Source organism: Melospiza georgiana, chromosome 7 (assembly GCF_028018845.1).
Source record: "Melospiza georgiana isolate bMelGeo1 chromosome 7, bMelGeo1.pri, whole genome shotgun sequence".
NCBI lineage: Eukaryota > Metazoa > Chordata > Aves > Passeriformes > Passerellidae > Melospiza > Melospiza georgiana.
In genome coordinates, this window is record NC_080436.1 from 4525785 (window position 1) to 4551243 (window position 25459).

The 25459-nt window shown below is 47.2% G+C and overlaps 1 protein-coding gene across 5 annotated transcripts in view; it reads right to left on the reverse strand.

Annotated features, from left to right (window-relative positions):
• Positions 1–25459, reverse strand: part of HDAC4 (histone deacetylase 4) — a 181566-nt gene that overhangs the window by 9319 nt on the left and 146788 nt on the right. For all 5 annotated transcript variants that reach the window (XM_058027487.1, XM_058027485.1, XM_058027486.1 and 2 more), the window contains exons 15-24: positions 21826–21959; positions 20457–20577; positions 17310–17356; positions 11862–11969; positions 11529–11584; positions 10966–11053; positions 9975–10094; positions 7836–7933; positions 2283–2401; positions 568–701 (exon numbers count right to left, since the gene is read on the reverse strand). In XM_058027487.1, coding sequence (XP_057883470.1) covers positions 568–701; positions 2283–2401; positions 7836–7933; positions 9975–10094; positions 10966–11053; positions 11529–11584; positions 11862–11969; positions 17310–17356; positions 20457–20577; positions 21826–21959 — 1025 coding nt within the window. The remainder of the gene's footprint in view (positions 1–567; positions 702–2282; positions 2402–7835; positions 7934–9974; positions 10095–10965; positions 11054–11528; positions 11585–11861; positions 11970–17309; positions 17357–20456; positions 20578–21825; positions 21960–25459) is intronic.

A 25459-nucleotide genomic window follows, 5' to 3' on the forward strand; every position in this document is an offset into this window, starting at 1 on the left:
CACCCACAGCTCTTCAGAATCCAACATCTTGCTGTATTGAAAAGATGGAGTATCTAAAATTTTCTCGGTAGGAAAACACCCACAGCTCTTCAGAATCCAACATCTTGCTGTATTTCTCTGTCTGGCTCTTATCTTGCAATCACCCCCCTAACCTTTCTGGCCAATTTTTCTGACACAGTCAAGACTTCTCCTACACAGCAACGTGCAGAAAATAGAAAATGTAACTCCTAGGAAAAAATCATGTCAAGCAAGATGCCCCATGTAGCAGGCACAGTCTGTAGGACTAGAGAGGGGAGCAAAGAGAAGGGAAGACTTGCACACTGAATTCAGAAATTAATTAAAAGCGTTGTTTTTCAAAGAGCACAAAGCAAATTATTTGGAGAAAGAACAAACCCAAAAACCATTCCTAGCTGTTTCACTCATTGCACGACTACAAAGCACAGGTGGCTTTTAAGCACAAAACAAACACCGAGTGTCAGGAGGACACCAAACAACGACAGGAACTTGGCAGCCGGGAGGATGGGACGCCCAAACCCGAGGGGGGAGTGTGTCTGGGGGTGCCTGTACCTCGTTTCCCAGCAGGGCAGACACGCAGGCCTCCGAGGCGTCGCAGATGGCCGTGAGGTCGTGGCCGCCCTCGAGGGCCAGCACCACGCGGCCCCCGGCCAGCCCCATCAGCTGCTTCGTCAGGTACCCAAAGCCTGCAAGGGGGGAAACAGAGGAAATGCAGCACAAGGGCAAAGGTGGCGGCTGGAATGGGGCTCCTGGCGGAGGATCAAAGAATTAGGGAGAGGAATTACATCATATTAAAAAGCCAGCGGGGATTTGCAAAGGCTCGGCGCGTAACGCGAGCCAGGTTGGGCTTCGGTGCGCGGTTCCAGCTGCGGCTTCCCGGGATGGATCCCCGCGTCCCCCAGCAGCACCAGCCCAGCTGGGAGCATCACCATCCTCCCCTTGCCACCCCTCAGCACCCCAAATTAGAGCCAGCAGCCAGCATTCTCTTTGGGAGCAGGGAAAGGGGCGGATTTCTGCTGGATGCTGCTTTGGGGGAGGGAGGAGGAAGGTGAACGGGCCCAGTTTGGGTCGGGATAGCAGCAGTGCAGTACAGCCCCAGAGAGATTTAGGTTTGACATCTCGTTCTCAGCAGACAGCTCTTCCCGTCCATAATATGCTATAAAAATTCCAGGGGCACCCGGCACTTTGATCAGATGACACACAATACATTTCTGCCCCCTTTAAACAAAACAGAACCAAGCGGCGAGGATTTAAAAAACGTGTCCTCAAAGCAACCTTCCCCCTCCAGGAGAAAAAAAAAAAAAAAAAAATCAAAAAATCAAAAAGCCAAACAAAGGAGAAGCCAGGGAATTTCTACCCTCCGTCCCCACTGCCTGCTTTCTGCTTTGGAGCGAACCCCTTTGCAAATTAACAAATTAACAGGCAGAGAAAAGCATCCACTGCTGAGCCCACAGCTGGTTTTGTGAGAGGAGCAGAGCATGGCAAATTCAACCAGCACGTAAACAAGACCTTTCCTTTCCAAAGTGTTTCTGGATATCTCGAGGAACTTGCCTCTTGTAAACCTATTTCACTTTATTCTTATATAAAGTTTACAGGTTCAGCTCCCTTACGAGGTTTTAAAGTTCACTGTAGAGAACAATTTTCCTGGCTGGAACAAACTCTTAAAAAATAATAGTAAAAGCCTTTTTGCAAGAAAAACTGTCCTCTGGATAAATGTGAAGGAAACAGTGCCAGGTAAACTCCACATAACCTGGAGGGGTGGAGTTATTTCAGTGCATCTCCCAAAAACATCCCAGACCCGAAGCAAAAAGGAGGGCTTGTGGGTGTCTGTAATTAATTCAGAGGTGGAGAGCAAAAACATTCAGCCCAAAGTTTTAATAAGGTGTCCTGGAGGAAGAAATGGATTTCTTGGTAGCAATGAGAGTGTTTACAGCTGGTATGGACTTTTTCTGCAATTTTATATTAATGCCAGCATAACTCTCTAATTCAGCAGAGATGTGACTACAAATAAATTACACAATATTACGTACTGAATATTTCAAAGTTGAAATGTGCAATGTTTCAAAAAAAAAAAAACCCAACAAAATTAAGGCTTCAGCCAGGCTAAAATATGCATTATAAAAAGATAAATGCCATGAAAATTCAAAGGAGAAGGATGGAAGTTTTGCCTTTGAAACGAAAGACCTGAAATAGACCCCACAAAGTAAAATCTGGGAATACTGTCCTTCAATCCACAGGACAGCAACTGAAGCAAAGCCCCCACTTACATTTTGCTGACAGGTTATATCCTCCCAGGGGTGTGGGGTGCCCTTCCACAGCATCGAAACCAGATGACACCAGCACAACATCTGGGGCAAACTCGTTGGCAATGGGCATCACCACTGTCCTGCAACACAGAAAATCCACAGCACACACGTCAGGGCGGCTCCCCAGCAAGGCAGGGGTGCTTCAACCCTCTCATCAAACCCTGAGAGCCAGGCTGGAAGAACTCCTTGCACTCCCTGGGATTTCCTCCACCTCGTGTTTTTTGCAGGGAAACGAGCTGTCACCCCTTGTGGTTCCCATTTGGGATCACATCCTGATTTACATCCATGGCAATAAGGGTAAAATAAGAGGGCATCTGGCACAGGCTGCAAAACTACCTGGGAAACCTCACCCCAAGGCATTTTCTCCAAGTCCTCCCTCAAAACATTTCATCTAAGCTTTGCCAAGTGATTCCTTCCTCACTTGCTGCACTTCCCATTTCCCACAGCAAAAGGCTGGAGTGTCCCATGGGGCAGAACAGCTTTAGAATGCAAATATCCCACCCAAATCCACCTCTCCCACTGCCAGTTCCCCGTCCTCTGATGTTCTGTTCACTAAAAAAATGGATGGCATTGTTCAGCATCCCCATCCTGCTGATTGCTGAAGTTGTATTTAAATGAAACAAGGGGTCTGTTCCTGTGGTTTCTCACCAAAACACCTTTTCTCCCTCTGCTTTCTCTCTCTCCAAACTCCACAATTTCTCCTCAAAACCCACATGAGGTTGCAAACATCCCATCCCCACATCAAGACACACTTCCCAAATGATGTTTTTTCCATTGTAACTGCACCTACTGAATTCTGGATGTGTCCCTAGGGCAACCTGACCTGCAATTTTCCCATTTTCCCATCCTAGGAACAGCCACCAGCCAGGATAACTTTCTGGAGCAGGAACTGAGGTTATTTTACCCACATCCCAAAGCGTGGACCTGTAAATCTTGGCACACACGAGAACCTCACACTTTATTGAGTCGAGTCTTTATGTGATGCTCTAAAAACAGAGCCCAGGGGGGCTGTTCCATGCTGAGATGGCTCAAGTGCTATCAGAACACTCATAAAAGCTCCCAGCTTTTTGCCACAAGGATATTAAACAGCCAGGAGACATCTGCCAGAGTCAGCAGCTCGTGACATCCAGCTGAGCTTGTGAATGATGCAGAATGGGGCATCAGCCTCTGCCAGGCACTGAGCAAACCCACCCCCAGCCTCCACTGCCACCAGGGAGCAGGAACAGGCACACAGACACCAAAAAAAACCTCCCCACACACCTCCTAGCTTCATTCTTTCCCAGCTATTTGCCACAGCAACCCCAGAGGCTCCTGCAGCATTGCTGATCTCTGTGCACAGACACAGAGACCTCTGTGAGAACAAAGGGGGTTTCATTTTCCCTTAAAACACACAGAATCCCAACAAGGAATTTGAATTTTCTCCTCTGAGGATGTGATTGCTCCTCTCCATTTCGTCCTTCTGTGAGGAAGACAAGAGCACAGCTCTGGCTGGTGAGTTTACAGTTTGGTGGAACCCACAGAAATTTTCAGGAGAAACCACCACCCTCACTCACCAAGGCCTGAAGCAGCAACTCCAGAGCAAGTGCAGCAGCCAAGGGTTTATTTTCCATGAGCTTTTTCATTCCTAACCCAAGGAAAACTGCTCAAAGAATCAGATTTATTTCCCCTCTCCCCTAGTTATGATGCTGTGGGAGCTGCTGGGATCTCAGTGGAAGCGTGGGATCACCGGAGCCAGCCCAAAGCTGCACCCCAGAAGGCTGGGGATGCTCCATCCCCCTCCAGGGGAAACAAGGATTAAACTGGAAACAACCCCGTGGCTTTGCCCTGCTGATGAGACTCTAAAAAAAACAGAAATTTGAATTATTACCTAGGAGATAAGCAGTTCTGCCTGGATTAGGGTCTTTTAAGGAATGGCTGAGGTGGCTGTAAAGTTATTCACTGAGGAATGAATATTCCTGACACTGAATATTCATTCAATCCATGTAGAATTTAAAAAGGAAAAAATGAAACTGAAATTTCCCTAGTTTCAGAAGCTTGTTTTTGCTTGCTTAAAATAAATCAAATCTTTTTATTTGCCTGGTTACAGCTGAGCTGAACAGCTCTACATGAGAGCAAACTCATGGCTGCAACCAGCAAAGCCTCCTCATTGTGTTCTGCAATTGCTTGGGAGAGAGGCAAAAAAAATAAATGTAATTTTAGATCTATTTTCCAGAAGGCTGAATGAACAATTTTAGCCTGGCATTAGCCAGTTCCCCAGTTAAATGCCTAATAAATGACAGGTAAATGAAACAATCCTACAGAGGATTATTTTGGGCTTTAAATGCTCAATTGCAGGGAGTAAATTGGTGAAACTTAGAAGGCTGAACACTTTTTTAGAGACTTTTTCCCATTCTTGGCCACATCTATGTTTAATACATATTTTTATATGTGCTATGTATAAATTTCTATCTGTTAAGTGTATATATTTATATTATGCATATATTTACCTATTGATATATTTTATATTTCATATATATCATGTGCAAATTTCTATATATGGTTTTATACACGTAATATATTTTATATATATAAACTAAAAATGTTATCCACTGCTCCTCAGGCTAACCAGCTTCCTGAAAATTCCAGTCTTTGCTTCTGCATGGTCATTTACTGTGTCCAAAGGGATTAGGAATTTGGGGATGAAATCAGCATGGGGAAAGCATGAAATTGAAAATACAGCAACCACCGTTCCAGGCAAAACAGCATCATCTCCTCCTCCTCATCCTCTTCCTCGCTCCTCAAATGGTTTATGGATCGAGGGAAAAACCCAAATGCCCCTAAAATTGGTTTCCGAACTTGTTTAATGCTTTTTGAAAGCAGCAGGAGGAGGAGGAGCACAGCCCTGGCTTGTTCCTTCTGGCTGAGGTGTTTTAAATAAAGTCAAATGTGCAATCGAGCTGGACGTGGAATTATGGCTGGAATTATTATGGTGGAATTACTGGGACAGGGGAAGGAATTCTCAGACACAACACAACTGCTGGCATCACCAGGAAAACTTCCTTGCAGTAAATTCAGAGGGAAACTCCCGCAGATGAAACATTTTTAATTTCACTAATTGCTGTTGCCGTGTCATAAAGAACCAGCCGAAGCCTTCCCATTTTTCCTGCAGGTCTCTTAGCTGGGTTTGCACCTGGATCAGGAGGACTGAGAGAGACAAACAGGATTTCAGCTGATGTAAAATGTAAGGGAACAACAAATCCTGGTCCAAAAAACCCCTCTGAATTTTACAACTTGTTTGTTTCTGTAACTACGGAACAGCAGCGGAGGCAGCGGGAACGTTCTGGGAGTTCAGGATTTTGGGAAGGACGTGCCCTGCATTGTTCCCTGCATTGCTCCCTGCATTGTTCCCTGCATTAAACTGACCCCATTTCTGCCCGATCTGTGCAATCTGGGGCTGCCCACACGCTCAGGGGTGAGCTCAGACACGGGATGTGGAGCTGGCTCTGGCACAGCCGCAGCTAGCACAGGGTGCAGGAGCTCCAGGTTCCCAAAAATCTCCCCAGATCCCTTCTGAGCACCACCACCCTCCTAAAAACAGCACCCCAACCTGGGGCTGGGGCAGGCAGTGATTTCAGCCCCAGGTTAGAAGGCAACAAGTGACAAAGTGCAGGGGAAAGCTGATTTTTAACTCTTTTTCTCACTTCTGATACGTCTCGATGGCATTAAGGGCCATCCAGAGGTCACCCCAAAACTTATAATTTAATAATATTTGGAGAGAGGATGAAAATCACTGATCTGAGTTCCCATCTCTTTCTTGCATGGAGCAAACCCACTCTGAAACAGGTTTTCATTTTGGGGATGAGTGGTTTCACTGGGATTTATTTATTCCCTCATTTCTCTCATTCAGAAAGACAATTATCTCAGTTATTTTCATTTCTCAAACTCACACATACTGGCTTTTCCTAAAACACAACAACAAAAAAATGAGGAGCATGTTGCTTATTTAAATCTGCTCCTTCTACACAGAAAAATGACTTTTTTTCCCTAGAAACAGACAGGCATGTGAAGAGTTAAGCCTTGAAAAAAAAAAAAGAAAAAAAAAGAAAAAGTCTATCAGTATCTTTGCCTAGCTCAAAGGATTTCCACTGATTCCTCTCCAGACTTCAAAGCCTCACAGTTTGGCATTTGGACTGGTTTGAATTAAAGCTCAGCTCTCCACTGTGAGTTTCCAAGTTCATGGTGAAAATGCCTCCTGCTTCTGGAGTTCATTATGGCCAATTTTCTTATCTTTTCTTCATCTTCGGTTTGATCCCCAGCAAATGCAACGTGGCATTCGACAGGGTGGAATAACAAGGTGCTGCCTTGAAGGCATGTATTGTCTCAAGGGGCTAAAGCAAGAAAAGAAGGGGGAAAAAATAGGATATATGACCCATTCCCTTCACTTTCCAACTCTCAGGGGACTATAAATTGCAAACTTCAAAGCTTTATTTTACATTAAAATCAATAGAAAGATTCGGGGGGTGGGGAAAAATGTTTTTCAAAGGAGCTGGTTAAGATTTAAAAAGGTCACTTGATAATGTACTATCATGGCCAAACTTGGCATAGGATGAAAAAAATGCTTCTTGTTTAACTTATGGTTAAACTGAAGGTGTGCAGGCTCTGGGAGGAGCATCCCCCAAAACTCCCCAAAATCAGGGCTGCAACCCACTCCAAAGGATGTTCCCTAAATAGCTGCAGTGTCCAGGCAAGCAGACCCCAGGAATGGCTGGCAAAGGCCTCACTGTGCAGCCCTGAGCCTTTTCCAGCAGCCTGGACACTCAATTAATATTTACTGTCCCCAGCTCCAGGTGCTCTGGCTAACCAAGAGATCCATCCTGGGATAGCCAGGCTTCCACCCTGGAGCAATGTGCTGCCTCTCTGAGCCAGGAGTGACACAAATGGCAGGGATTTGGTGTCATTTGAAATTGTGGGTGTTCTCTCAGGGCTTCGTGATGGCAGAATGAAGAGGGGGAAAAGGTGCTTTTTGCTCAGCCTAAGGGGATATAACAGGGAAGAGCAGAAAATAATGTTCCTGGATTTAAAGCTGTTCCATAAAGGTGATATCCCACAAAATTCACACCCTGTCTTCTGGCAAGTGTGTGTCTGCATGAATTTAGGCATCAAAGGTGTGAGGACAGAAAAGTTTCAGGTTGTTAAAGGAGAGGGAAAGTGGCCCCATGGCACAGGGAAGTGTCCAAGAAAAATCATGGAATGGTTTGGGTGGGAAGGGGACTTAAAGCCCATCCAGTGCCACTCCTGCCATGGCCAGGGACACCTTCCACTGTCCCAGGCTGCTCCAAGCCCCAATGTCCAACCTGGCCTGCGACACTTCCAGGGATCCAGCTTCTCTGGGCACCTGTGCCAGGGCCTCTCTGGGATCGATAATACCAAAATTTTAAACCTTATCAAAAGTCAAAATCACAGAGGATGGCACAAGGAGAAACAAACCCAGCTGAGGTGAAAAACACATTTGTGAGTGGGAAAACTCAGTAGTACCTGAAGGCAGTTAAATATTCCGTGTCTCCCATGGGCGGATCCAGGCCACCAGTAAATGCCATGTTAACATTGAAACCAACTCCTGCTCCTGTGCCAACCTGCAAAAGGGTAAAGGGACTCTCAGTTAGCAAATTCTGGCAACACTTCTTTGCTCTTTTGATGTTCTCCCAGTGGAATTTGGATCTGGATCCAGTAGTGAGGTTGATTAGCCCCTGGTTCCTGAAACAAGAGGGAAAATAAAGCTCCTCCATGCTCAGATATTAATGGGAGCTGAGGACTGGTGGTGCCTGACTGCTGCTTACCCAAAAAAAACACCCCAACATCAACTGCACCCTCTTGATTTTTCTGCAGCAGAGTGTGCTGCATGTATTCCCTTTCCATAATTCATTTTAAGCTTGATTCAGGAGCGTGTTTTGTATTTCACTACAGTTGCAACTGGGGAAATGTGTATTTTAATCAGAGTGAGCTCCCCCTCTGCTGGAGAAAAACAGGATTCACAGAGAAGGGATTTTGGCCGCTTGAGGGACACGTGGGTGGGAGATGTAAATACATCCCTCTCCTTGCTTGTACTGCAAATGTCCCCATCTGCCCTGCCTGCAACTACCTGAGAGAGAGAAAAACTGGAAAATAAACCAGGCTTTTCCAGCTTTTTTTTTTTGCAAGAAGGTCTTTGCATATAAAAAAAAAGAATTAATAAGTGAAAATCAATGTGTTGCACAGCTGGATAAAACTGCATGGCTTTTATTGCACATTATTCCTCATAGTGGTGCAAATATTTTTGCTAGAAAAACACAGGGGTGGGTGTTCATCTACCCACAGTGGGTTATTTATCCGTCATTGGCTTAAATCAAACTTGCTTTGTATCCTTTCTTTTATTTGGTCTAAAATGACACATCTGAAAATGACTCCTTTTGTAAAGCAGATTGCTAAAAAGCAGGAATTAAGCCCTGATACAAAGGGCTGCTGTTGATTCACTACAACAGTCAGCAGCATCACGTCACATTGAAGTTTCTTTACAGGTTGAAATGGAAACATTGATGTTTTCTCAAGCAGAAAATGTAAAACTGACAGGGGAAGAAGTTTTTCAGATGTCACCTGGAGCACTATAAGTATTCAAAAAAATTTCCCTTTGCTAAATCCCTCTGAAGGACCATATTTCCTGCCAGCCCAGAGGGAAAGGAAGGATGGATCCATCCAGAGCTCAGCTCTCAGCTCCACTGGCCCAGCCCTCCTGCTGCAGGCTCTGAGGACACCACCAGGAAAGGGGGATTCGCTCCAGCAGCATCGAGGCTGGGCCTCAAACCCCAGAGATTTGGGGTGCAGGTGCAGCCTTGGTGGCTGGTGGTGAGCAATGCCTGGGCAGGGCCAGGAGAAAGGAGGGGAGGTGGAGAAGGAGAGAGAGATGGAGAAGGGGAGAAGGAGAAGGAGAGGTGGAGAAGGGCAGGTGGAGAAGGAGAGGTGGAGAAGAGATGGAGAAGGGGAGAAGAAGGAGAGATGGAGAAGGGGAGATAGATGGAGAAGGGAGGTGGAGAAGGGAAGGTGGAGAAGAGATGGAGAAGGGGAGATGGAGAAAGGGAGAAGAAGAAGGGGAGAAGGAGAAGGGGAGGTGGAGAAGGAGAGGTGGAGAAGGGCAGGTGGAGAAGGGCAGGTGGAGGAGGAGAGGTGCAGGAGAGGTGCAGAAGGAGAGGTGTAGAAGGGGAGAAGGAGAAGGGGAGAAGGAGAAGGGGAGATAGATGGAGAAGGGGAGATAGATGGAGAAGGGGAGATAGATGGAGAAGGGGAGATGGAGAGGCTCCACGGCTGCGCCAGGAAAACCGAGTGTGGGCGGTGCAGCCACGGACAATCTGTTCCTTCAGCATCTAAGAAACAACTTCTGCTGAGGAAGGAGAAATGCTGCACAGGACAGGGAGTGCTGGGACAGCTGGCAGAGGGCTCCTCTGGAGCAGGCTGTCCCCAAAGGGCTGGAGAGCTGAACTGCAGTGACTCCTTGGCTGCCGTCCCACCAGCTCCGGCCAGGACACCGGGCTGTTGGATCACAGGCACCTGGTGTGTCCTGGGATGGGAACACAAAACCCTGAGGAGCTCTGGAGGTGGCAGGAGCTCCTGTGAGTGCCAGGGCTCTGGGATCCATGTGCTCACCTCATCTGGAGCGCCGCTGCCTGGGAAGAAGTTGCCGTCGTCGTAGCGATGGAGTGAGATGTAGAGCACGTTGGGGTCGTTGTAGAAGGCCTGCTGGGTACCATTCCCGTGGTGGACATCCTGCAGGGACAGGGAGGTTAGTCCCTCACTAAAAACATGGATTAAAGGCATCAGTTTGGGATTTGGAAGGGTTTTCTTTGCTGTTGAGCTTTGTTTTCTCCAGCCTGGCTGGAGAAAGCAGTTTGTGGGGAATGGGAATAACCTGTTGGGCACACCTAGTTTGAGATTACTCTCCTTGTTTAATACATGGGATAAACACAACCCCAAATGTCTATCAAATTGATGGAAAGAACTGGATTAACACCAATTCTGGCAGATGGAGATACTGGGATATTTGTTGCCCTATATCTTTGGGGTGAGTACTGATACAAATAAATTTCTGTTTAATCCAAGTTAAACAACACAGCCCATGAGAGCTCCTCTATTGAGCTGCTGTGGGGTGCACAAGCACAGCCTGTGACAGGACAGCTATTTCAAATGCCCCTCTCTGACATGAAGAACAGGTGGGAAGTGAGGAAATAAACATCCATCCAGTAAGTCCAAAAGATAAATAAATGCCTTTTAACTTGTGGGTTTAACCTGTGGCAACAGAACCAAAACTCTTGGCTGATCCCCAGTCACTCCAATACCTTCCCAGCCACATAAAATCTATAAAGAAATAAAAATCTATACATTGCCTAAGCAGAATTCCAAATCAGCCCTTTCTCTTTATTTGAAAATTCTGGCCCCTTGAAGAATTTTTTTCCTGATTAGAACACTTTTATTCAATTAAGCCCCCAAATTTTGGCTTGCAGACAACAGGCAAGAAGTTTTTCACTGACAGAGCTTGCTCTTGCAAGAAGAAACCACCCAGAATAATTTCCACCTGTTAAAGGGAATTAATAATAGTAATTCCCACCCTCCTAAAGGGAAAGAAGGGGCAATTACTCACCCAGTCCACGATGAGGATTTTGCTCACGTTGAGCCTTTGCTGGAGCAGCTTGGCTGCGATTGCCACAGAGTTAAAGTAGCAGAAACCCCTGGAGAGGGGAGGCAAGAGGAAAAGAGAGGTGTTAATGACAGCTTCCCATGGTCCCACTGCACCCATCACCTAGACAGAACACAGGAGGCAGGAGTTCCTTCTGCTCTCCTTTCCTCTCTGGAAACATGGAAAGGCTTGTGGTGGGAGGGACCTTGAAGGTCATCTCGTTCCATGGGCAGGGACACCTTCCACTAGATCTGTTTGCCATTGGAAGTGCTGGATTCCAGCAGCAGGCTCTAGGGAAACAGGGAACATCCCACACTTGCCTGAACCCACTGCTGATCCTTGCTAGGAAACACTAAGCAGGCTCTTACCCTGCTCCACAGAACGTGGGGAGCTCTGAACACCACACATCTCATCTAGCAACAAACAGAAATCCCACAGTGATAACCTGACAGAATTCCTCTGGAATTGCCAGCTGTGGATCCCCCACCAAAGGAGCCCTGGCTGCAGGCAGTGAAGCCCATACTCACATGGGTGTGCTCTCCTCCGCGTGGTGACCCGGGGGCCGGACAACAGCAAACCCATTCTGCACACAAAAAACAGGGAAGGGAGAAGGTCAGAGGGACAAGGATGCACACAGGGGGTGCAGCCAGAAGCTTTAATCCTGCTTGGGAACTCTGGAGTTGCTCTTGATGGATTCCTCACAAGGTGATAGCAGTGGACGATGCTTTCCCTCATTGAGGAGAGGGAAAAGGTCCTGGAGCTGCTGCTCAGAGCCCCGAGCACAGCATGCCCAGAGCATGGCTGAGGGCTGTTCCCAAACCTTCAGGGCTATTCCCAAACCTTCAGGGCTGTTCCCTCACCTTCAGCTCTCCCGTGGCCACTTTGAACACCAGCTCAATGACACAGCCCACGGCCAGGCGAGCGGCGCCCGACGAGTGCACCTCGTTCCAAATGGTGTCACTGTCCACCTGAGGGGACACACAGGAGACAGGTTAGGAGCAAGGAGGGCAGCCAGGCAGCAGGAGACCCCTGTCTTATAAAGACATCACTCACATGGGGGGATAGGACAAGGGGAATGGATTTAACTGAAAGGGGTTTCTTTCAGATACTGGGAAGGAATTGTCCCCTGGGAGGGCACTGAGGTGCCCAGAGAAGCTGGAACTCCTCTGGATCCCTGGAATTGTCCAATGCCAGGCTGGAGCAACCTGGGCTAGTGGAAGGTGACCCTGCCTGTTGCAGGGGATGGACTGGAATGGTCTTTAAGGTCCTTTCCTACCCAAACCATTCCATGATTCTGTAAGTCTGTGACCACGGAATCAGCATTTCTCTTTAACTGCTGCTGATCCAAGATGAAATAAAAAGGTCTATTAAATGATTCAATGATTCTTTAAAATAAATTAAAAATCCACAATAAAGAGGGATGTTCAGTGTTGGGCATTTAAAAGAAGAGTGCCCAGGAGTGACAGCACTTCCCTGAGGAGCTCACCCACCCTAACAGACCTTCAGCACCCTGTGCTGACCACACAGATTTCTTCAACCCTAAATATTCCACACAATCACCCCCCTGAAAATGTGGGAACAGGCCACAGGCAAGGCAAGGCACCCTGCAGGCATGCTCATTGCTGTTATTCCAGATTGTGTCACCAGATGAAAGGGACATTCCTCACCAGGAAGGGAAGGACCCCCAGCCATTTTTCACATATCACTCTGCCCTGAGTGCATCTATGGAAACAATGGCAAAAAGCAGAGATGGGAAGAAAGGGATCATTTGCTGTGCCTGGCTCACTGAGCAGTCAGGAGACACAAGTGGCCCCACAGAGGACTGATCCACCTCCTTCCCAGCCATGCTGAAGCTGCCATTGGAAGTGATTCCAGCTCTGTGATCATGGATGCTTTCTGGTAGCATCCACCCCAAGGGTGCTCTGGAAGCCACAATATAAACTAGGAAAGCACTTGGAGAACACCAAAAAGCCTCTGGGGAATGCCACTGCATTGTGGGAGAGCCCTGCAGTGACTATTTGTGGCCTGCACCCCTGTAAATTTGCGCAGTAAGATGGGAACAGCAGCAGGATAAAGTCTGAATTACACAGGGCAGCTCCAGGAATCCTGGATCAGGACTGCACACATGCAGAAGAAACCTAACCCATTTTTCTTGGTCTTTGGAAGAAAATGTCTCAGGACACCAGCAGGAAAGAGCTTCCCTTCCTGCCTGGACACAGCAAGTTCAGGGCTCCTTCCATGGGCCCTCCTCATTCCCTGTGAGGCACCAGAGGAATGGAAATACAAAATACCCAAATTCACCTGTCCTACGGGGCCCACAGACCCTCAGATGGCTGCTGGGGCCAGCTTTTCCCACAAAAAAGACAGGATACAGGATTCTTCAGTGCCAGAGCCAAGCATTGCCACAAACCAGGCTCCTGCCAGGAGCATTCCAGGAAGAATGTCCAAAGTGAAACCCAAAGAGTTTTCCTTCCTCATAATAAAAATTACTATTTCCTTACAATTATTTTCTTCCTTAAAGGAAAACCCAAGGTCTTTTTATTAATATCCATGATGAGGCTCCCACTCACACTGTGAATTCCTCCTACTCACACTGTAAACTTTGCTATTCACTAATGTGCAGCTATCTCAGAATTAAATGAGCACCTCACAAAAGAGTTCATTATCCTACTGAATAAAAATGCACTGAAATTATTCTACTGAATAAAAATACAATAAAATTCTACTGAAAAAATCCACAGGTAAGAAATCAAGCACCAGGACAGGCTGACACAGGTGGTACCAGAGCTCCAGACCCTGCAAAATGAAGGAATTCTGCTCTTCCCTCACAGAGGAAGACACCCTACTGTGTCTCCTCCTGCTCTCAATTAAATAATTCTCACATTCTCTTCCTCTGACTCGCTAATTAGTTCCTCCTCATTTCCATTCCACTGAAGTCCTTTCCCTGCTCTCTGCTCTGCAAGAACTTACTTTGCTTGCACAGTTCCAATTGTCGATATGCTCTAATCAAAGCCCTTGAAAAACCCAAAAATAGAATCAACTACTCTGGAGAAGATCAACAACACAAACACCTCTGGAGTTTTTAGAACACGTGCAGAGAAATGATGCAGGTCTTCAGATATTTTTAGAATGTGCGCAGCAAAACGCTACACAGGAAAGAAAACAAATTTATCAGCTCTCCTTAAATCAAGCCTTTGAGTGTTTTGAAGAATCTGGATGCAAGTGTGCTGAGATGATCTTGCAGATTTTCCAAGCTTAAACTCCTTTCTCCCAAAGTAAGAGCCTAAATGAGGGATGTGGGGCTCCAGGCAGCTCTCCAAAATGCAGTTTATTCCATCCAAGATGTCACAGCAGCCCAGGGTTGTGGGTGACAGAGCTGTGCCTACAGCTGTCAGCTCCAGCTGCAGGCAAGCCTGGAGACCCTTTGGTTTTGGTTACAATGCATTATATACTTTTCTTTGCTGAGCATCTTCATACAGTAGAACCAATCTATACCTTAACTTTTATCTATAGCCCATCATAACTGCTATAATTACCATATTCATATTACTGATCTCCAATCACTGAAAGTCAGCACATTACAGTTTAAGCTAGAAGTTGTTTTTCAGTTTTCTTGCAGTGGAAAATTCTGAGACCTTTTTTCTACTTGCAACATTTGCTGACTTGTTTCCCTGTGCTGTCTTTCTGCTTGGTATAAACATCTTCTTGTTTGGGGTGGGTTTATCATGTGCTCTAAGCCATAAAAACCCCTTCTAACTAACACAGCCTTTGCCTCCTTGGTTAGCCAGTGAGACTGGCTCAGCAATTCTTTTATATCAAAACTTGCTTCTATATTATTCTTTCTTCAGATTTTACACTCAAAAATCTATCTGCTAAGCATAGATATCTGTGAGAATTTCTTGTCAAACTTTCATCTTTCCCAACATCCCAAAAGCCTCCTCTAATCATCCTGGATTAGGAAAGGCCATGGTGAGTGGCAAACAGGGTGTGAGCTGCAGAGGAGCAAAGCTGAGCACAATTCCCAAGTGATCAGCAGAAATAAATGAGTGATGTTTCACTCAGAGCTCACACCTGTTGATTTCAGAGCTTCTGTGCTTTCTTTCTTCCTCTCCTGCTAGGACCAGAAGGCTGCAGAAGGGAGGAGGCTTGTCAGCCATGGGACAAACCAACAAGGAAAAAGAGTTTCCAAGCACCTGGGAACAAATTTACTCTTTTCTCTCTTTGACTTCAATTCACCAAGACTGAGTTTTTAATTAAAAGAGAGGGTCTGAAAGTTGTTATGAGATGAAGGGATTTGCTCTGAACTGTTTCCTTGCTGCTTCACTCCCAGAGCTCCCAGGGAAGCACAGGGTGGGATTGTTGGGGTGTCTGTGCAGGGACAGGGGTTGGGTCAATGATCCCTGTGGGTGCTTTCAGCTCTGGATATTCTCTGATTCACTCTCTTCCCTGTCCCTCATTCCACTCATTGTTGAGGAGAACTCACGGCTGCCCAAGTTTCATCCTCTATCCTGAGGCAAAACAGCTCTCCAGGGGTTTCTCCCCCCAAAAACTGCCCTGCATCCCCCTCCAGACCCATCCTTCCTTTTCATCTACACAACATCCCCAAAGGAAGAGAGCCACACTTGATTGCTTGCAGGAAAAGAGCCTGGTTTCAAAGCTTTCCAGCCCATAATTTCACACAACATCCTCAGCTCCTGAATTCCAATCATCAGCCATCATTCTGCTTTATCCTGCTCCAGTATAAATCCAAAGGAGGACCTGTCCCACATCATTCTACTGATTTTTAATTTTCTTTTCTTTTCCTTTTGACTTGATGACATCATGTTTGCCCTCTGAAAAAATATCTGGCAAACAATGGGGAATGGCTTCCCACTGAGAGAGGGCAGGGTGAGGAAGGATATTGGGAAGGAATTGTTCCCTGGCACAGGTTTTGCTGATAGGATTGCTCAAACACTGCACCAGAGTCAGCAAATATTCGATATTAAGGGTCTGTGGAGACAACCAAGCAGCATCTTTATTGGGAGCATATCAGGAATATCAGCACCGAGGCGTTTCCTGCCCTGATTTGGGATTTAATGCAAGACTGCTGGGCCCGTGCTGGGCTCAGACACTGTCTCTACTTGTTACCATTCAGTCTTCATTTGCAAATGATAATTTTTTTTTTTGCTTTGAATGGCATGCCTGACTGCAGGGCAGAGTAAATCCAAACCTTTTAAGCTCTGGCCAAAAATTTGCCATGAATTAGGCGACTGCAGCATATTTACAATACAAAATAAAATATCTCCACGAGTGGCGGTACGAATAAACGACGATTATTCTTTTTTTTTTTTTTTTTTTTTCTGACGGGATAATTTTCAAAGCAGCGATTTTGCAAAGACTCAGGAAGAAAACAATTTTGTTTCATTTCCATAACAGAATCCAGACCTTGAAAATTCAACTTCATGAGCTACAATTATGCAGCAGAACTACCACTGTGAATTTTCAAACACAATGCCTTTTATTGTCTCTTCTCATTCTTTTCCCCTTCCTGTTCTCCACGATTTTCTGTCCTGTCACCCTCCACAGAAACTCTGGAGCAGAAAGTCTGACTTGAAAGGGAAACTTTTAAGCTTTCGGGCTTCAAAGGAAAACAAGAAAACCTTCAAAACAAGGTATTTGGGGTTTGGGATTTTTTCGGCTTTATGGGAACAAACAACAGCAAAAAGCCTGATTATATGGAAATTTGACAGCTGAAAAATAACACTCAGCTTTTCCACGAGGGATGGAGGGGCATCTTAGTCACCTCCTGGAGAATCCACGTGGATTATCCTGGAGCTGGAGAATAAAAGATGCCAAATGCTGTTTCATTCCAGGGCAGAGAAACAGCAAACTTGCTATTCACAGGAGAAAAAAATGTACATTCCCAAATATTGTCCTGTTCCATGGCCACGTTTCCCACCTGCTCTGGAGCCCCGAGACTGAGGATGGAGCACGAGCACGTCCTGCTTTCCACAGGACAAAAAACCACTTTGGGATGCAAGGGCTGCTCCCAAACACAGCAACCCCTTCCCCAGTGAACATCCCAGGCTGGGAAATGAGGTTTTTCCTCCTGAGTGTCCCTCACAGAGAGCTCGGGCTCTCGGCAGCAGCCCCGAAGCGCTGCGGCTGCTTCTGAAGAAAGGCACGTGAGGCCGTGGCAGCCCCTGCTCAGGGGCAGCATCTGGCTGCAATTACCCACCCTGGAATGCAGAGCAGCAATTTTTGGTGCTGAGGGGAGCAGTGGGGAGAACAAACAGGACATTATTTACACATTAAAGGGAGGTACTCACCCCGACACCACCGCAAGGCAGCCTGACAAACATCGACGTGAGGGAACCTGGGGGGGACAAGAAACCTGTGAGGCACAAAGGTCACCAGGCTCTGGGGCCAACTTTGTGGCAATTCTGCAATCTTTCCAAGCACAGAAACACACACATTTCTTCCTGGGGGTTTTCTTCCCGTTTTCACCCAGCCCTGTTACAACACACACACACAATGTACACATTTAGGCTCCTGTAAAAGCTGTCTATAAATCATTCAGTTTTAAGCAAGGTGGGTGTTGTCCGATGTTTTGAGACTATACACGAGGAAGATGCCACCAACAATCACTCAGTGTGTCTTCTCAGATGTGCACTTTAACCCTTTCCCACTGAGGGAGGTCAGGAAATCATAAAACCACCCCAATTGTCACTCACACCCCAATTGTCCCTCATCTGCAGTTACTAGATGACTTTGGAGAGCATGGGCTTCATGAAAGAGGAAGACCGAAAAATAAACCAGTGGCAAGCAAAGAAAAAACATGTGTTTTGACTGAAATAGCAAAACCAACAAGGAGAATGTGAGAAAAATTGAGAAAACCATCTGCAGGGCTAATTTTGAATCTGTAGGAAAAGTAACATCGCTCTCTGGGCTCGCGTGTGAATAAATTCTGTGGGGCCCTGAGCAACCTGGTCTGGTGCAAGGCGTTCCTGCCCATGGCAGGGGGTGGAATGGGATGGGCTTCAAGGTCCATACCCACTCAAACCATTTGGGATTCTGTGCCTGAGAGAGGAGTTCATGCATCTGGACTCATCTGAGCTCCAAGTGAGATGCCCTCCTTGATTAGATCCACATGGAAGTTCTTAGATCATCCTGCCTCCTGTCACATCTCTCACTGCTAATCCACCCATTATTTCCCTATTTGTCTTCTTGACAACAATTTAGGATTGCTCCCCACAAATTAAAAGCAGCCTTATTTGCCTAAAGTTTCAACTTGTCCAACAGGTTCCAAGTGTTTCCACTGTCCAGGGAGAGATGGGTTTGTACTTTGTGTCCTTGACAGGACAAGGGGAGATGGATTTAAACCATGAGAGGGCAGGGATTGATGGGATATTGGGAAGGAATTGTTCCCTGGGAGGGTGGGGAGGGGCTGGGATGGAATTCCCAGAGAAGCTGTGGCTGCCCCTGGATCCCTGGCAGTGCCCAAGGCCAGGTTGGACGGGGCTTGGAACAATCTGGGACAGTGGGAGGTGTCCTTGCCATGGCAGGGGTGGGATGGGATGGACTTTAAGCTCCCTTCCCACCCAAACCGTTCTGGGATTCTGTGATTCCATGAAGGCACATCCCCCCTTTTCATTTGCAGAAGCTTAACAAGAAACATCCTGTGTCCTGAAAAGCCTTTTTCCCCTTCCAGGCTGAGGCTTCTCAGGCTTTTTTCTTCCTCACAGAGGTATCAAAGGCCAAGAGTTTACACGGAGTCATCAGACACCTGCCAAGACACTCCCATTTGCATCCCTAAACCTCACACCAAGCTTTGCCCTCAGCGTTCCAACCTGCCCTAAACCCACCCTCTAAGGTGTTTCAAAGAACCCCACCAAGCTGGTTTGTAAATCTGAAAGCCTTTTAAACCCTCAAAGGGAGAGAACAGCTGAAGGAGGGGTTTTTAACCTGAGCTCCTTGCTCAGGTCCTGCCCTGTGGAAGCCATCAGGAGATGAGGGGGTGATGTGAGCTGGCAGCCAGTGCCACTGGAGCATCTCCAGGCTGAGATGGTGCCAGGTGGGCTTAGGAAAGCAGCTCGAAGCCCAGTTAAGAGCCACTGCACATCCCCTCCTACTGGAGACCCTTGAGGACCTGACCTCCCACAGCTCCAGGGCTCTTCTGCAAGTTGTATCCAAACAGGGAATGTTCTGACTGGAAAGCCTTTGGAATTTCTCTTCTCTACAGGATTAAAGTTGACCTCTGCAAACACTCTAAAATGAGTGATGGAAACCATGGTGGGCATAGAACTACAGCAGCAAGGGCTGCTTCCCTCACAGGTTCTCTACAGAAACCATCAGGAATGGTTCAGCAGTTTGGGTGTCCCCCCAAAAATGCATTCCAAATAAACTCCATCTCCAAAGGCATCTGTGGGCACTGCTGAGACAGATCCTGCCCAGAGCCAAGGAGGGAGTGGAAAAGTATTCCAGGAGAATTTTCTCAGATATCCCAGGGAAGATTGACCAAAGCTCCTTCAGGCTGTGGGTTTTCCATTCCCGAGCATATGACATCATAAATTCCTGAAAGTTTACCTCCTAACGGAGCTATCATTCAGCTGGAGGTGTCTACTTTTGGGTTCTCTGGCCCTAAAGAGGTGGGAAGTGAGCTATAAATACCGTGCTAATTGTGTGTTTAACCACTGCCTAATGGCTTCCCTCTCTGGGAGCTCATGGACACGCTGAGCAAAATCTTTCCAGCTCCTTTGCTGTGACCACTACATCACAGAGGCCACTGAGTTAAACCTCTTTTTACATCATCCAAAGTCAGGCTAATCCCAAAATAAACTTTCTCAACATCTCAACGTTCCAGAAACCGTTTTTTAAGTTTTTTTTTTTTTTTTCCTCAGATCCCCACGTGGCAACTTCCTAAGTTGTCCCTCCAGCCTGCTGCTGCAAAAAGGCAGGAAGTAAAGGGAGGCGATGATGACTCCACAGAGGTGCTAAAATTCATGTTGTTTGGTTATCTGAACATGCATCCCTTAGAATTTCTGCTGGGAAAATATCTTTTTTTGTATTTTTATCTGTATTTTACAACAGACACAGCCCTGTTCCAGGAAGATTTGGTCTCCACTGAAAGGGATAAACAATCCCACTCCACATTAAACAAACGTCGAGGCCCCTGCATCTCTCTTGCTGACTGTCCAAAGCTGCCAGGGGTTTGTTGATGCCTGTGCAGCTGGCTGGGGGTTGCAGATCCAAACCCTTGGGAGTGTGCTCCAGTTCCTGCCCTAGCCATGGATAACTATCTAACACTCAGAGTGAGGTTTAAGCTCTCCAGGGTTTAGGGGTCTGCCTGAAGAGCGGGAGATGGATCCCGCGCACGGAGCTGGGAACAATCCTCTTGGAGATGCACAGGGCTAATGATGGAGCCCAGCACCTCAGCCAGGGCTCAGGAAGGAGGGTGTCCCCCCAGGGAATGGTACCTAGAAGCTTCTTGCTGTCCAGTTTCTGCCTGTTGAGAGGGTTTGTGCCGTAGAGCAGCGTGTGCGCCTCCGAGTGAACCGTCTGCAGCTCCTCCAGCGTCGCCTTCCTGCCACGGATGCACTGCAAGGGGAGGGAAAAGGCTGCTGAAACCACTGCTGAGGGCTTGGCTCTCTCTTCTGTCCCCTTAGCAAGCCACCAAGACACACAGCAAAACACTAAAATGGGTCCTGAGGTGGAGAAATTCAGGTTTGGGGTTAATCCCTTACTCACAATACTTATCTGCTCGACATGGAATGTCATCATCAGATCCAGACAAGATAAAGAAGGAAACATTGAGACAGGAGGTGGTGGGGGTGAAGGAAAGGTGACCAGAGAGACAAGGAAGTGCATCCTTGAAATGGCAGGGCAGAGCTTGAAGAAAGCCAGCAGGGAATGAAGGCAGAAATTCACTGTAAGAGTCTGGTGAGGCTGGAAGTCACCAGTGGTCAGGAGGGAAACACAGCTCACATCAACAGCTCCCATCGTGAGAGCAACCAAAAGCACCAAGGTAAGCACAGAAATGAAGGAAAAGAAGTCTTCTTGAAGGAAATCAACAGGAAATTAAGGACAATAATATTGCCTTACAGTCACAAACTTATACATTGGAGGACATCTCTAACACCCACTGAGGAGGCCAGGCAATTAGCAACGAGGTTCATTTGGTCCCAAATAATCCCAGCATTCCATTAAATGGGTATCCACAGACAGAGACAGGTTTGAAAGGGATAAAGGAGGGCAGGACAGGGAAATTTAGGCAATGGCAATGCTGCCACCACGTGGATGTCTTATCTGATGGCTGGGAACATTCCCAGCCCCATCCTGACATTGCTGGAATATTTATGCTCTGGGATTCAGCCCTCTCAGGTGCTCAAAAAATTTATGAGCACACACTTATACCCCCATTTATCACCACTGCTGTTAGTTGGAACTAATAACCACTCGTTAATTTCTATTATTAATCTTCATTTTTTCTGTTTAATATCTAAGCTTTTCTCTCCATTTGCCTGCTCTTAAAAGACATCCAATAAATCTAATTTAACCTCTTGTGATGGAATGGTGCTCAGTGCCTTCCTCCTACCCCCATTCTTTTTACAGCATAGCTTGACCATTACTTATTAAAGAGTACAAAAAAAAAAGTTATTAAAGCACAGAAAAGCTGTTGCTTTTGCTGGAATAATTGGGAGGGATAACAAATGAGAGGGTTACATCATACCTTGCTCTTTTCTTTGGCATAATAGCAATATAATAGTAATAATAATAATAATGTTGTAATAATATTAATAACACTAATAAAAGCAGCCATGTGGCCTGTTGTGGTGTTCCCCTTACCTCACACTTGCCCCTCAGCCCCGTCTCCTGGAGCCTGGACCAGATGCTCTGGATCCTGCCTGCGTGCTCAGGGTGGCTGTTGGTGTTTCCACAGGTGCACTGGTGCTTCAGCATCAAGGTGTCGTACACAAGGCCTGTAGCACAGGGGACAGAATTGCTCTTGGGTTAAAAAAACACCAAAAATTTGCCAGTTTGAGGGAGGAAAAAAGCGTATTTTGCTGTGGAGTCAACGGTTCTAGGCCAAAGCTGTATCAGAGAGCTGAACACCCAAAGCTGCATCCTCCCCTTCCCATGGAAATCCTCAAGGGACAGGAGAAGCAGAATCAGCACCAAGATATGAAATGAAACGCCGGGGGGAGGTGACACCTATGTGACACCCAGGAATGGGACCTGGGGCTTTTTCCCTGGCTGCCAAAACACCAAACTCAGAAGGACCAAACCATTCCTGGCTGTGTTTCACGAGCATCCTCGTGCTGCTCTTTGCTAATTGCAGCTCGTGCCTCATTTGCTAATTGCAGCCATCAGCGCCCACCTGGGCAGGTTCCTCTGGTGGGAAAGACATTTTCTCTGGCAGTAGTGCAGTTACTGGGAGCAAAGGGAGCATCTTAGAGATTTTTGGCAACAATGCAGCTTATCCAGTTTCTTCATCAGCCACTCGGTTTCCTATCACTTCCCCTACACTGCCTTGATGCGCATTATTGCTAACTTTTTTGGTAAATTCACTGTCACAGACACCTTTTAGGAAAAATCCTTTCCTTAGGATTTTTCCTCCTGAGAAGCTGGGAGGCCTCAGGAACAAAATGCAAACATTGATTATCTGCTGCTGTGGAATGCAACAGGTGGGTCTGGGATTGGTCTTATGTGGTTGTTTCTAATTAATGGCCAATCACAGTCAGCTGGCTTGGACAGAGAGTTTGAGCCACAAACCTTTGTTATCATTCTTTGCTATTCTATTCTTAGCCAGCCTTCTGATGAAATAATTTCTTCTATTCTTTTAGTACAGTTTTAATGTAATATATATAATGAAATAATAAATCAAGCCTTCTGAAACATGGAGTCAGATCCTTGTCTCTTCCCTCATCCAAGAACCCCTGTGAACACCGTCACAAGTTCACCACTTCCAATAGGCCAGAGATGAAGCTCTCAGGAGCTAACATCTTTCCCCTGCAGGTTAATAAACCTCTTTCTTCCCCCAATTTCCCAAATGCATCTATCACCCCATTTGCACACTTAGAACAGTACAAACATTGCTTGTCTTGTCCGGGTATAACTGCAGCGAGGTGTTCAGCCCAATGAGGGGGTGCTGGGGGAGCTCAATCCCCCTGCATTCCCAGGGATTTGCAGCATGCCAGCAGCACAGGAGGCTCTGATTCACACCCCAGGGTTGCCTGGCTACGATTTTGGAGGGGAAGTTGGGATTCCATAACCAACAGCAGGTCCCTCCCAGTGGCAGAAGAGATTTAATAATTTCTCTCAAGCAAAAGACATGAAGACTTCAAATGTTGAAGCTCCAGAAAACAGAATAGAAGTGGCTGGTTTGGTTTTGTTTTTTTTTTTTTTTTCCCCAAGAAAAGGGTTTCTTGCAGGAAGTATCTGTATGAGTTGGTCCAAGGGCTGGAGCCCCTCTGCTGGGAGAGCTGGGGGTGCTCACCTGGACACAAGAAGGCTCCAGGGAGAGCTCAGAGGCCTGAAGGGGCTCCAGGAGAGCTGGAGAGGGACTGGGGACAGGGGATGGAGGGACAGGACACGGAATGGCTCCCACTGCCAGAGGGCAGGGTTAGATGGGATATTGGGAATTAGGAATTGTTGCTTGGGAGGGTGGGCAGGCCCTGGCACAGGGTGCCCAGAGCAGCTGTGGCTGCCCCTGGATCCCTGGCAGTGCCCAAGGCCAGGCTGGAGCAGCCTGGGACAGTGGGAGGTGTCCCTGTCCACGACAGAGACTTAAAACCAGACAACCTTTCAGGTCCTTTCCAGCCCATTTTTCCATGATTTCTATGGAATGCAAAGGTCTAGATGAGAACCCAGAGCCTCTGAAGGCAGCAGTGGCAGAAGGCAGACCCAGCCCCTGATGTCCAAGGATGCGCAGCCCAGCTGAGAGCATTTGGGGGAATCCCAGGTGAGCACACCCACAGCTGGATCCGTGCTCCCAGCTCCAGCACGGACACACAGCACAACCTGGCAGCTCCCAGGGAATCCTGAGAGCAGCTGGAGCTGGAGCTGTGCTCCTGCAGCTCCCAGGCCTGGCTGCAGCTGCAGTCCCACCTCCTGGCTGGGTGTGGGCACGCTGTGCCACCGGGAATCTTGGCTCCCTGCTCTGGCTCCTGCAGCTCTGCAGCCTCAGGGGAGGTGTCTGGCAGCTCCTCACTCTGCTGTAGGTGAGTGCAGAGGGAAAAAACACCCCCCAAAAGCCAAACCAGGGAGAGAACAGAGCCCTGGTAATTGGCTGCCCTCGGGTCAGCCCAAGTTCACCTGGAGGAGGTTGTGCTGCAAAGCTCCCTCAAGGTCTCTCGTGTTTGATTCACAGCATCAAACACCACCAGGAGCTGCTGGGCCAAGGCAAGCTCGGAATTCATCTCAGGAAAAGCTTTCACCCCAGTCTGAGTTTAACTGAGCTAGTGCAAGGTCTTAAACGAAAAGAAATTTAGACTGGATTCATGGGAGAAATTCTTCCCTGTGAGGGTGGTGAGGCCCTGCCTGTCCCATCCCTGAAGTGTCCAAGGTCAGGTTGGACACTTGGAGAAGCCTGGGACACTGTGAGGCGTCTCTGCCCATGGAACTGGATCATCTTCAAGGTCCCTTCCAACCCAAACCGCTCAAGGGATCTATCCCATCCCAAACGTGGTGCTCACAGACCTTGGTTTATCAGTGGTTCCTCCTTTCCCAGGGCTTCACTGATAACAGCAGCATCAATCACTCATCATTTCTCTTTCCTAGAAACCAGCCCAGCTGAAAAGGGAGCTGTTCCCAGTTCCTTCCTGTGGCTGGGGACACTCAGCTGTACACACACACACACACTCACACAAAGGGAAGCTCAGCAATTTAAGCTCAAAATACAAAACTACACTGGCTGTTACAAGTTAATTGAAGTGGTGCTGGAAGCAAGGCTCTTTTCAGACATAAGAACAATAATTTTAAAGGTCAGCACTAAAGCAAAACCAACTGGCTTTTCTTGGCAGAACAAACATATGATCTGAGGTTCAGATAATTATATTGCTCGGCACAGGAGAGAATAAATGCCTTCATCAGAAAGGAAAAACCCTTTAATGCAGAACATCAGAATAATTTGTGGACCCATTTTTGCAGGAGATCAGAGACTGGATAATTGGAGCTATGCAAATTAATGGCCTAACCTGAGGATCCTTATTCAAGTGCACAGAACAGGGCAGGCACGAGTGTTCATTAAAGTCACAGGGGCTGCTGGAGCTAGAGAGGGCGAGTTCAAGGACCTGCTTTCTGGGAGGAAGGAAAATTAAATGTCATGCTTCAGGACATCAAACTGATGGCTGCAAGGATCCAGGAAGGGCACAGCTCTCCCTTTGATGTGGAGTAATGGACATCATGCTAGAGAGCTGCAGGATGCGGCTCTTTACCCCAGACCTTTGAAGTCTCAGGTGCTGGTCACCGAGAGAGACAG